This window comes from Pieris brassicae, chromosome Z (genome assembly GCF_905147105.1).
Source record: "Pieris brassicae chromosome Z, ilPieBrab1.1, whole genome shotgun sequence".
In the NCBI taxonomy this organism is placed as follows: Eukaryota; Metazoa; Arthropoda; class Insecta; order Lepidoptera; family Pieridae; genus Pieris; species Pieris brassicae.
In genome coordinates, this window is record NC_059680.1 from 6,936,209 (window position 1) to 6,950,078 (window position 13,870).

General features: G+C 30.5%; 2 protein-coding genes across 3 annotated transcripts in view; one reads left to right on the plus strand and one right to left on the minus strand.

The window, feature by feature from the left end:
• Positions 1 to 328: 328 nt before the first annotated feature.
• Positions 329 to 4,930, minus strand: LOC123718857 (prostatic acid phosphatase-like). The gene is made up of 8 exons (XM_045675791.1): positions 4,130 to 4,930; positions 3,045 to 3,138; positions 2,606 to 2,804; positions 2,368 to 2,523; positions 1,848 to 2,071; positions 1,151 to 1,320; positions 845 to 932; positions 329 to 653 (listed from the first exon to the last, which is right to left on the minus strand). Exons 1-8 carry the CDS (start codon positions 4,400 to 4,402, stop codon positions 601 to 603), a joined length of 1,257 nt encoding a protein of 418 aa, XP_045531747.1. The 5' UTR covers positions 4,403 to 4,930; the 3' UTR covers positions 329 to 600.
• Positions 4,931 to 9,483: 4,553 nt separating this feature from the next.
• Positions 9,484 to 13,870, plus strand: part of LOC123718969 (5'-AMP-activated protein kinase subunit gamma-2-like) — a 45,527-nt gene continuing 41,140 nt past the window's right edge. The window contains exons 1-3 of one of the 2 annotated variants that reach the window (XM_045675993.1): positions 9,484 to 9,670; positions 10,042 to 11,063; positions 11,237 to 11,432. In XM_045675993.1, the coding sequence (XP_045531949.1) occupies positions 10,221 to 11,063; positions 11,237 to 11,432 (1,039 nt within the window). In that variant the 5' untranslated portion in view covers positions 9,484 to 9,670; positions 10,042 to 10,220. The remainder of the gene's footprint in view (positions 9,671 to 10,041; positions 11,064 to 11,236; positions 11,433 to 13,870) is intronic. The other variant, XM_045675994.1, reaches the window with a different exon arrangement.

The following is a 13,870-nucleotide window of genomic DNA, read 5'->3' on the forward strand; positions in this document are numbered from 1 at the left end:
TTTACTTAAAAGGGCTCCCAAATCTTACACATTGTAATGCATATATACTTAAATTGAATAAACACATTTTTATTTTATATTTTTTAGATTATATAATAGAAAACGGGAATTTCAGAATGCACTGTAATACAATAGCTGCTGTATATGTTCAGGAGGACACTCGATGGCCATTGAGACTACTAAAATCATTTCATAAAGAAATAACCTTTTGCATACATTCGTATATGCTACACAATACACGGCATACGTATTCTCATAAACGATGTAGTTCTAACACTAATATAGCAATTTTCTGATGAGGAAAAATAAAACAATATGATTAAGACACATAAGTCTTATTTATTATTCAGTATAAAAATAATGACTTCTTAAGAAAAAACTTGTATAAACTTTTCAACCATAACTCTATATTAGTCCTTTATCTAACAATTTCATTTGGCAACATTTCATAAACAATATCCATATTAGCCCAAAACATTAATGTATTTTCATGGTTTAAACACAAATAGCACTATTTATAAAATAAATGCAAAAATTAGATATTGTGAAAAATAAATGGTCAATTGAATTGTAACTACGAGTAATCAGCTTTCCACCATTTTAAAAGCGGTTAAGGAGAAGTTTAGATTTTAAGTATTCCTCTGAGTATTGATCTGAAAAGAAAAGTAATTTACCTGTTAGTCCTGTTTTAACCTGCACAAAATGGGCAGTTATAAATAAAATTTATTCAAACCACATAAAAAATAAATAAGATATGTAACTACATAATAAACTAAATATAATATATTTAATAAAACATAAATTAAATGTGTATAAATGCAGTCTTATAATTATTGGTACTTGCCTTTCTTCCTATAAAACTTTACTGCCTCCACAATTGTATATAGGAAAGACAAACTTATAATTCCACAAAAGAACATTAGCCACCCATACTGAAATTTTAATTTATTATAAAAGAAGCATTCAAATAAGTAAATAATGGGACAAGCCCAGTAAAACAACTCTTTGGGAAATTTAAAATTTAGTTTCAGAACTTAACAAACCATTTGATGATTTATTTTAAGATTACAAGTTTATGAAGATGTTACTTGAGATATCAAATGGAATATGAGCCTTAGACTAAGCCTACTATACAAACATAATATAAAACCTTTTCTTCACATTCTGTTTCCCAATCAACAGTAATAATGTCTTCATACAATTGGATAAAGTGTTGCAGTGGGCACAATTCTCCACAGTTAGGAATGTTTAAAACACGAGGTTCTACAATCTCAGTACTATTTCTATATGAAAGTTGAATATAATATTCAGATTCTTTTTCTGAAATAAATTTAGCTTAAATTAATAAAAAAACTGTTACACTAATACAAATAATATTATAAAAAGGTAGTTTATTTCTTTAGTGAAATGCACTTATGACAGAAATTGTTTTTCTGTGGTAGGTTGTCATTTTATTAAATAGAGCTAGGCTATATATACATATACGCAACATAATGCTTGTATTTATAGTAAGGAGCAATTTCATCAATATGTTAATTGTTTTGCAAAAATTTGGGAAGAAATCAAAATTAAAAATAAAACTAAAATTAGTAAATACTTTAGAGTAACAAAAATGTGCAGCAAAATAATGATTAGTAAATTGCATGTATGTTGTGCAAGGCAATATGGAAAAATGGTTTTGGTGACGGTAGAAGGCACAAATTACTTTAGAATCAATTTGAGCTTGAAAAATGGTACAAAGTCACTACATGCCTGCATGGCATTGCTGCAGTAAATGTCCTAAAATCAAAACGCAAAAACCACCATGACATGTTTTAATTTTTTTGTAAATAATAGTTTTAACTTACCGATGAATTCAAAAAGTATTGTTGATGTATATCCAGGGCAATTTCCATCGTAAACACCAAATCCATTTAAAACATTACCAATAGTAAAATCATGTCCACTATACATTGATAATCGTAATTTGCTGTCACCTAAGATAACACTTAATGCTTGCTTTAAAATATGTTTCACCAATGGACCAATCATAAAGCGTATCATTGCTGAAGTTGCTGTGGCGGTAGTAAAGCTAAAAATATTTTAATATGTTGCCCATGGATGATGTTATAATAATATTTGTTTAATGCAAACACTAAGGTCCAATAAGGTTACACCCCAAGAACTTATAAAATATATAATTTGTAAATATGGTAAGAAGTACTGAACAAAATATTTATTTTATCAGCTATCCTCAAGACAACCAATTTCAGATTATAATGCCTGTGTGGTTACTTAATTAGCCATGGATGTACAAACAAGTACACAGTGATACATTATGTTAGTCAGAAAAAAGGTTTAATATAATAACTAAAAAAACTTTGAAACCTGTAACAAGCAGGACTCTTCATTTTATCAGGGAACACGGCATGAGTCCAATTTGGCAATGTAAAGTTATAAAGAGCTTCAATTTTCAAGGTACTGTAAATTGATGAAATATCCTCATAGTCTCTGATTTTTCTACCAGTATATTTTGTGAGGTAGCTGAAAATATAAATTTAAAAAAAATAAACAGGCTTCATTAATAAAACAAATATGATAGTAAAAACATTAATTAAGAACATACTCCATAAGGTCTTCATACTGCCTTAAACGATTTTTATAAACTTCTGAATTCAAATAATCTTTTTTCAGCTTTTCATAAACTTTACACTCTTTTTTCATTGCTAAAACTTCATCATTTACCTCTGGCACTGTATGTACAGGTATAGGTTGCCAGAATAATTTGGGATTCCAAGTAGAATTCTCATCTGGTGGGTACATACCTATAATTAAAATAATAATTATATAATACAAAATAAATCCAGTGCTACCTAGCACTGGGTAACAATTTATTTATTCCTTTAGCTCTATATATCTTTAATAGTTGTAATGTTTACATTATTATACATAATTTTTAAATATATTATAATACATTTTTAGTTTGAGAAATCCATGTTATTCTATTAAGTGGATAAAAATTATATTCAATTCAACATTATTAAGAAAAGGTATATAAGTCCTACCAGCTAAGTTAGCCTGAGCTGACATAAGAGTACGATCAACATCAGTTGACCTAACATAGACAGCTTCCGGATCGAATTCATCAGTAATGAAATTCTGCAATAAATGGTAAAATACTTATTGAACATAAAATTATAACTTATTAAATAATATGAGCTGGGACAATCATCTTTGTAAATCTGAATTCCAATGAATTCTTTTGCCTCTTTTCCAGCAGTTTTGGAGCCAATAGGAAAATGATATACAGAATACAAAACTTAGATTTTGTTCTCTTTGAAGTGAGTCACTCTTGGGCTATGGGGTACAATTGCATTAAATATTTAACTTGGGACTTGATTGATGATATCAAGTTAAATATTTAATATACCGCTGAATCTAAACTATACCCCTAGGTCTCTATATACAGAATGTATGTATGAATTTGGGTATCTGCGGTAAAAACCAGTACAGTACACACACACACTATTCTTAACAGGGTGATAGAGTATCAACCTCTAATAGACGTGCTATGTAAGATTGCTAACCAACACATTATCAACAGAAAGCAACATATACAAATGAGAAAAGAGGAACATGATCAATCAAGCCTGGATGAGCTACATATAATGATGGCTGCAGAACTCCAACATCAATGTTGGTGGCAAACCACAGACTGAACCACAATTTAGGCCCATTGTCTCCATAACAAAAATCTTTTGTACTAGGCGCGACAGTCCCTTGTGCAGGGGCCATTTCAGTGCAGAGGAGTCAGTCACAACATAGTTCTGAATGTGTGTCTGTGGCTTCCGAACCAAAAAGAAACTCCAAGCAGTGAAGTTATTCTGTGAAGACTGAGCAGGGCAAGGAATTATCTGAGAAATGTGAAGATTGAGTCCAATCTACATACATATTGGTGAAGCTAGAGATGCTTTGCTTAATATAGCAAGGAAGCCAGCAATTAATGTACACTGCCACAAACACCATAGTGTATAAAATTAGTATAGTAGTAGTCTTCTTATTAAATAATTTGGGTGTGTTAAGATTGTAAAAAATCTACTAAGCTTTAAAATGTATTATATTTTCAATTACAATTATAACAATGCCTTACCACATATCTTTGTCTAAGCCATTGTCCTAATTTGTAGTGTTGCATTTTGCCAATGTTAGTCAGCTCTCCAAATTTTACTGGCCAGAATGATTCCTCTCCCCAAGGATCTGTTGGATATGTATCGACTGGAGTCCTATCACCATGTCGATATATAACCGCTGCATACCGGAGTTTGTATTCGTTACAAGTGCAAAATTGAATAATAAGACACAGTAATGGTAGACATTTAAACATTATTTGGCGAGGTAGGTTGCAAATTTTTATTCGAACCATGCTAATAGAAAGTGATACTTTAACGTAAGTAATAATGTAAAGTACGTTAACACTGCAAAACGCTAACGCAGTCACAAACTTAAAACTAGAAAGACTTCCATGTCTTAGCTGCCTCTGCTAATGGAGTTGATAATCGAACTGATAATTGATATTGATAATAAAACAAAGTAATGACACTAGATGTGATTGGGAAATCTGAGAAGTCCGCACATTATTTAACCAAAAAGATATATATAATACTAAAACATTATTAAAACTTATTAACAATAATATATTTTATGTGTGTACTTAATTTTTTAATAATATAGATTCATCGACTACACAAAGAAACTTAAGTAATTATGTAATATTTATGTTACAACAAAATAAAACATAGTTTTTATTAATGATACAGTTACAGTAGTGTACCAGTCTTAGTTTGTCATTGTTAGGGGCTTAGTCAAGGCGCCTTAACGTAAAGTGTATGTAGGAAGTCGAAAACTAAATCTGTATGAAAATCACAGTTCATTTCGACAGTATCGCTATTTCTGTAGCCTTTATAGGCCCAAAAGGCGTGAGACGAAATACAATAAGCGACACCATGACAGAGGGCTTAGACAAGATGGCTTAGCCCTAGTCTATGTAGAAAGAAACTAAATTTGTATGAAGATAACAGCTCGTATCGACAGTCGGTAGCGTAGGCCAAAATGGGGCGAGTGGGTATGACATTAGTACAGCCAGCATATTAGTACAAGTAAATATTTGTTACTTTTCCTTTTAGCTATAGTTTTCTGTAATTCGAATATCCTACTTATATTGGATATCTTTTATATTGCATGTAAGTTAATGAAATGGTTCTTTAATTTGAAAAATACATTTTGTATCTTCTATATTAAAGATACTTGTTTGTTGTAAACTTGTAAACTTTATACGATTTAATATTGCTTGTAATCATATTAACATTTTATTTATATATTTCAGATGTGACAACAAAATAAACATAATTAGAAATGAACATAATTAGAAATGAACATAATTAGAAATGAACATAATTAGAAATGAACATAATTAGAAGTTCTAAATATATTATTGTAATTACTTTTTTATGAACAGGGAACCCCTACATCATAGCCTATAAGGCATGCAATCAGGCAGATATGTGACCAACAGGTTAAGCAGCAGGGGAGTGTCGAAATCTCCCCTTTCCTAAAAAGGGACTTTATTTACTAAAATGGCTGGTGTCTGCGGGATATTTATTTAAATCTATTAAATCAAGTGGATTTATGCTGCATGAACTTTGGAAATATAACTTTGTGAACCATACTAAGTAATTGTAAGCAGAAATTTTCTTTAATTATTTATTACTAAGTTAATTAAGAGAAGTTTATTTTGATATTGTTAATAAACTAGGAGTTTAAATTCAAGGCCCTGACATTGTTTGGTAATTCAATATTTTAATTTTCAATAAGCAGCAAACTGAATTTTTAAGTTTAGAATAAAGTCTTAATATTAAAGTTACCTACTGAATAAACCTTGGAATGATCTCTCACAAGTTTGTCAGTTTTCTATTTGATCAAAGTACCAACAAAATAAATATTTTCTTTTCAGAAAAAGAGAAGATAATAAGACAACTAAAAGTATTAAAAGAAACCACCAATGGACAAATTGTGTTAAAGTCTTAGCTTTTCATTAATTTAAGTGTTATATTAAGTGGGTATCTAAAAAACAATTTAATAATTAGGGATGAAGTATTTTATAAATAATCTAAAAAATAAAAGAAGTGCAGCAATTTAAATGTGAATGAGATATTTAATATAAATAAACGATATTTGACTTTTATTATTTACAATCGTTGTCATAAATAAACAATTACTATTTTTTTAATGGCCCAGGATGCATTTTATCATAGAATCTGGAGAGTTTTTTCTGTTATATGTATCAAATGCATTTCGGTATATAACCTTACAAAGTAGTTAAACAAATTTATGAAATCATTACCACATCTAATGTTATGAATTGAAATGTTATGAGTTTTTTGTGTAGAACAGCACAGAAACAAGTTATTGAATTTATTGCTGCCCAATAATACTTAAATTTAAAGTTTCAGGTATTTAACTACATATATAAATATCAATACATCTACTTTAATAATGCATTTAATTTGGTGCATCTCTGTGTTTAGTAGTAATGTTTGTATTTTATAATAAGTTAATACATTTGCTTATTTTTGTATTTATACTGCGCAATATGTTAAGGAAGGTAGTCAACAGAAGTACCATATTTTAATTAAAACTAACTATCACTATTTTTTTTAAATATTATTATTTGTATGTATAACATTCCTAACTATTCGTAGGTACAGGTCATTAATATATGCATTTGATGTACAACATTCGTTTATTTCACCAGAATATTGCTTTTGCGTACCTAATAAAAGTTAAATCTTTACCTTACTATTTTAAATTTGCTATAGCAAGCTGCAAAATGGACATAAAATGCGAGCAAGGTCGGAACAATTTACGATTTAAGTGAAATTTATGGAAAGGTGCAAAGTGGCATTATATATGAATTTATATTTGCATATTTTTTTACTATGAATTGTTAATAATATAAAACTTAAAAAAAATATTTTAAACTTGATAAGTGCGATATACAATAATTATGAGTACAAACAACACACTAGAAATATTACTGCGGATTGCTAAATTAATAGTGAAAAGAAGATTGATTAGCAGTTGGTAAAGTCTAAGAGATTAAAAAAAGGGATAAAGAAGCTTTGGGTTTGTGCTTGAAAAGAATAAGTTTTTAATTGTGATTTGCTACTAGTTTCAATTATCTCTGATTATATATACCTATAAATCCAATTTCAGTTTAAGTTAAGTAGCCATTTATAAAAAAATTTTGTTTAAAACTCAATTCTACCTTTAAAAATAAGAATTGTAAAAAAGAGGGATTAGTAAAGTTTGTATAATAGAAACCTAGCTGGTATAAAATTATGACCCTTAATTAACTTTTGTTTCTATATTGGTGCTCCAACGTCTTAGATATAAATTTAAGTTGCATACTGTATTTAAGTTAATATTTATATCAATTAACTTTTGTTAATATCAGTCATTTGCTTATAGTTAATATGTGTGTTGGGATACTATAAGCGACGCCATGACAGTACTACGAAAAGCCAGACAGGCTCACACTTTTTGTTAGTCAACGTTACTTAATGTTTCGATAGTGTAGAAAAAATAGCGTTTACCCGCCGTATTTTGCGTGATCTCAAAAGCCACTGTTTACTGTAATTCGGTACGTTCCACTATCGGTATTTTAATTGCTACCTTTTTTAATACATATTATGTTCTAGACGTTTAAAAAAGATTTTTATTTTATCCTACTTTATTTTCTTAATATTTTCAGAAATTATAGTAAAGTTTTTTAAGTCAAAGTTATGGATTTTGTTTATATTTAAACAATTTTGAATAGAATCCATTCAATGATACATATTAAAGTATCAAGAATAAAATAAGTACAGGCAATATATGTATATTGCCTATAAATGGAAAGAAATCCCTTTATTTCATTTCAGTTATGGCTTTTTTAAATTGTGCTCTTTAATTTGAAAAAAATAATAATTATATGGCTTGTTAAAAGTTAAAGAGACTTGTTTATTGTTTATACCATTCAATTCCAATGCTTGAAATCATACAGTAAAATGATCGGTAATTTTGTTGTATATTTCACATGTGAAAGTAGTCTCTAATGATATTAATTAAAAGTTCTAATTATATTAATGTAATTTTATAAGAAGCTACGATGACAAAGTTAAATTTATTAAATCGAATGGATGTATTCTTCATAAAGTTTGGAAATATAAAGTCTACTTGGTAAGCAAACATATTTAATAATTTATTACTAAGATAATATAGAGAAGTTTATTATATTATTATGTGACCGAAAAGTGTGAATGCAAGTTTCTTAGGAATTAACGACATTGTTTGGCAAAAAACAGGCAGAATGGCGGAGGGCAATTTATCTTACCTTTATTGACTTCAAAAAAGCTTTCAATACGCTGATATGGAGCAGCAGAAGGTAGGTACTCTCTAACATTGATCACACCAAAGATATTCAACCTAGTAAAGTCCGGATACAGTAGCTATACATGTAGTGACTCCTGATGGTCTTGCCTCAGATGATATTTAAGTCACGGAGACATTCCACAAGGCTGTTTACTCTCGTCATTACTTGTCCTTATTGTTTTTGAGAGGATTATGCATCGCACAGATCAGAACAAGTGCCGCGGAATAAAGAATGCCACATAAAAGATTTGGATAATGCCGATTTGTTGTCTACTGAGTCACATGCTCTGTGACAAGCAATCCGAGTTGGATGGCTTGCAACGCGAGGCGGGGCCGATAGCCTTGCCAAGGCTGCGGTCAATGACGGAGATCTGGTTCCGTACAAAAACTTTTCTTGTGATTTGGCTCTCCTTCCTAAATCTCGGTTACTGAATTCTTGGACAAACATTTGGCGTTCTTCAAGTCGAGGAATTTTACCTCTCTAAGAGGTAAAATTCCTCAAAACAATGTCACCTTCGAAACAGACTTACACATAGAAATAGTAAATATTCAATCTTGTATCATTTCATAAGGGCATAACATAACTTATTTAGAGAAATTCTCTCCACTAAAATGCCAGCCCTAGAGCAAGGATTTTTTTAAGCAAATGATACGTTTCATTCAATAAAACTCATAAATACTGAGATATTTTATAACTAGAGTGTTTGCAAACACTGTATTTTTTTAAAACAATATACAGTAAATGTAGAAAATAACATAGAAAATATACTGTAATTACAGTGCAACACAGTCAAAATATTGGTTGGCTCGAATACATTGCTCCACCTCTGAGTAGTTCAAGTGAAGTTAAATTAATGATAACTTAAAATTTCAAACGACTAACGATTTTACAACTTCGACCACCATACACACAAAGCCACAGACTACCTAACTACTACCTACAGACTTGAATTGAAATATGTCACTTTCAATTCTTAATTGTTGATTGTCAGATACTTATAAAAATTCGAGTTTTCAGTTTTTCTCATACTTTTCTTCATTGGAATGTTCAATGTTGACTTGGTACATAATTGGTCTTATTTAGCTATTACTTAACTATTTTAAACTGTATTTTTAGGAAACTGTGTTTATGTGCAAAATTCTAGATTTCTTAGATTATTGTAAAGTTCCCGTTTCAAGAATGAGATCACGAAAAGTTTGCGCGTAAATTAATGTGTTTACGGTTTGTTACCAACAAATTTCATCATGTCTATTTCTTACCTAATTTTCTTTTGTTTTTCCTTTATTCCATCGTAGCTTTTGTTTTTTATATATTAGTTTCATTACATTGCCTCTATGCTTTTTGTTATTATTAATATTTGTAGAATTCCTACAGAATTAGTAACTTTTTTGATTAGTATAAATGCATATGTGTACTGTAATAGTTTTTTAGCTAATGTAGAACTCTGCTACCACCCCATTGGCTATAATTTTAAGTGGTATATGTAGTTCTAATTTAAAGAAAATAGATTTTTATTTGTATAATATATTTTAATGTATATATATATATAAATGCAAAATATAATGGCTTTTATGATCAAATTATTCTTTCAGATTCTTGCAATGTGTGTTGGATCTTATCAAACAATATTGGTATTCAAATAATGTGTTTGCAGCAATGACAAAAACATAAAACATATCAATACATTACTCAAATGCATCACACCATTTTAAAGAACATGTAACTGTCTGTGATTGAACCATAGTTATTAGAGGTATTGTATTTCTGTCTTATGGTATATTGTCCAATGGAGTCTGATAATAATAACATCACAAATAAGAATAAGTGTAAAGGGAATTTAAAGAAAAATGAAAAGAAAAAGAAAATGGAGACAATGAAGGATGTAGATTTGAAAAAAGATAATGAAGAAACTGTCTGCAATAAGAGTGGTTCTCCAAGTTCTACAGATAGTGAAGATCTAGTCAATGCAATTAATTACAACACCATCACATCTTTAGCAGCTTTAAAAGATATAATTCAAGGTGATAGTAATGATACTCCTGAAACTGATAGTTTTTTTCAACACTACTTTATGAATCACTGTAATAATCTCTCGAGTCGTACTTCTAATTCACCTTTTCCGTACACTGAGAGGCGACGTTTGTCACAGTGTAGAGAAGAGGATGAAGATGATTACAAAAAAGATAACTCAGCATCTAACTCTCCATCAAAAGCATATGATGTTAAGAATGTTAGTCAGAAAAATAAATCACCCAAGACCCACCAAGAAGTAAAGGGCAGTAAAAAAATCCATGAAGACAAACCCATTGATGATGAGTTGTCTGAGCGAACTGTAATGGGTGCAAAGCATAAATTCTTGGTTACCACTGCAGAACCTCCACAGCAAAGAGTAGAGCGGGCATTGAGAATGCATGTCAACAATGCTCATACTGTTCATTTTGGTACCAAAGGTGCAGAAGAGTTAAGGCCTAGTGTTCGGTCAATATTCACTGGTGAAAATCTTCATCGTGACAAAAACTATTTTGACAGTAGTTTAATAGAAATTAGATCTACTGTTGATGGCGTACTCACCAGTTCTGAAGATATTTGGATTAAGAGAACAAATGAAAAACCAGTAAGTTTCTTTTTAACCAACATTGTTTTTACATATTAAAGAAGAAGATGGTCTAACATCAAAAAACTATCTGGAAAAAATTAACTATTGATTCCATGAAATATTAAATTAAGGTTAAATTAGCTATTATGTTGGTCTTTTCAGTTCATAACTAATTCTATTTTCACATACAGGTAATTTCCCCTAAAGAAGCAAAAATTACTGTTGATAAAAAAGCAGAGATGCTAGAACAGGACCAAGTTGAACCAATCCGAGCACGTTCTGGAACCTGGGGTTCCCAATCTCATAAAGAAAAAGATATCAAAGTCATTGATGTTAAAAAAGTTAAAGATATACAAAAGAACAATGATGACAGAAGGAACAAAAGAGGTAAGTTTCTATAATGTCCGGGCTAGTTCCATAGTCTTTATATTCAGAGCTTAGTTCTGTTCACATTAGCAAATTAGATGTTCCTATAATACCACTTAAATCACTATTTAATTGAACAGCACTTAAATATAGATAGTAACTATAGACTTAATTCCTTGATTGTCTCAAAATTAAGATCTTATGGAATTAGGATATTATAGAGAAATCTGCCCCTAGAGGCATAATTTTATTGTGTTTTAGTGATGCAGTAATGTATTATTGGCTTTTACCCAAGTATCATGTGATACTACTTCGACATTTTAAAATGTTATTATGTAAATAAAACAACTATTTCCAATCAAATAATATGCTATTAACCAATAATTATTTATTCAAATCATTTTACGATATGGCTGACCTTATAACATGTTATTATGAATTATTATTTTAGTACTATTTATTAAATGTTCTCTTACGGTTCATTTTATATAGGTCTCATATTAAGCCAGTCCCAAAACTAAAAATAATCGGAGTATAATATTTTCTTTATCTTCAAAAAATCATAAAAATAAAAACCGCTTCATATGACCCATAAAATATGATTCATTTGCATAAATATTGTGTATCAGTATGGACCTTATAATTATCTAGCAAACTGGCAGGGGTACAGGTTTCTTAATTAACAAAAGTAATTCTGGTCTTTGCGTTGAACACACTTTAACTAATATTTAGTACTTTTAAGAGAAGTAAGAATTGGACTTTGGAACTTTAAACTGATTGCCTGTTAAGTTACCTCTTACTACCCATCATGTTAATGAATTTGAAAAATCGTTGGTTGTAATATAGACAGACAAAGGCTTTGCGGATACTTGAGATTACAGTAGTTGACGTTCAACTCGAATTTTGGTTTAAATTATTACAGATAACGTTTGAATGCGAAATATCGGTATGATTTAAATTTTCAGTTGATATGATTTCAATTCAGCTATCAATCACAAAGGAGTCTTTCTAGTCTCAAACTTTTTTATTAGTAAAATATAGATGTGGGATCATAACGACATAAGTGGCCTTTATATTTATATCTGGTCGTATTCAATTAGTTAGTATTGTGGTTTATATAACACATATAGAAACGATTCTTTTTTAAATTAAATTAAATATATATTGAAGAATGATGAATGAACCGTAAATATAATTATGTTAATCTTTAACAGTTCAATTAATTTAAGTGAATTTTGACAGTGTAATAGATATAAGCTACAATACAGTATATACGTAGTCGGTCCCGAATTTCTGTCATAAATGGAAATAATGATAAAAACAAAAGTAACTACTGATGAGTTTTTAATGAGTGATATATCAATTTATAGTAAATTAATTAATGAATAGAAATAGCATATATATATATATATATATATATAATAAAATTATTCGAAATGACGTCCCTTATTTTAAATACAATCCCTTAAGCGCCGCGGCCAGTCGTCTATCGCAGCATGTACCACATTCATGTCGATTTAAGTGACTGCTTTTTTTTAAAGCTGACTTCAGATTCTCCAAATTTTTATGGCATTTTTCAGAGACCTTGCTGTCTAAGACCTGCCAAATTTTATAGTCCAAAGGATTAAGGTCCTGACGGGAGGAAGGCCAATCCTCAAGTCTAATTTAGTCGATATTTTGACGCTCAAACCGGGCTTAAGTGGTCTTGGCTTTGTGTGCAGGCGCAGAGTCCTGCTGGAACACGAAGTGATTTTCCGCAAATAGCGTGCTGGACAGGTCTTTGACAAGCCGATCCAAAACCGTCCCTTGCGACCCCCTTTTTCGCAAAAACCTCAACCTCAGTAGGCCCGTAATAAGTCACTCCCAACCACACCATTACTGATGATTGAAGATGTCCATGTTGCACCCTCGGAACTTTATTTCCAGCTGCTTAGACCAAGATCTTCATTTAAAACCTTTTTTACTGTTTTTCTATTGACACCCATCTGCTAAGCCATCAACTTCTGTTTTCGGACAGGATTTCCGCGCCTTGATAGCTTTGATTGATGCTGGTGTTCTTACGGAGCGTGGCCGGGCAGTGATTTTCTTGTCCTCAACAATGGAGACTTCATTGTACCTATCAATAATACGGTACCCAAACCTAAGCGTTATATTCAAATTTTTGAGCAACTTGAAAATGGACCTCGGCAAGTGGACACAGCAGTGCAACGCAATAACAGCTACTCGGTTTTCTATCAATGTCCACTCCATCGTGAAAAATTACGGAAAGTGATTGTTTTTTGTTTTAAAACAATAGGGAAACTTTCAAAAATATAATGGAATATTTTTTAATTTAAAAATAATGTGCCAGTGACAGAACCTTTTGACCAACTACGTGCATACATTACAATACCTCGCCCATCGCAATTGCATTAGTTATAACAACGGAGCTGGCGTGCGTTTAAGTACACTCCATGCTA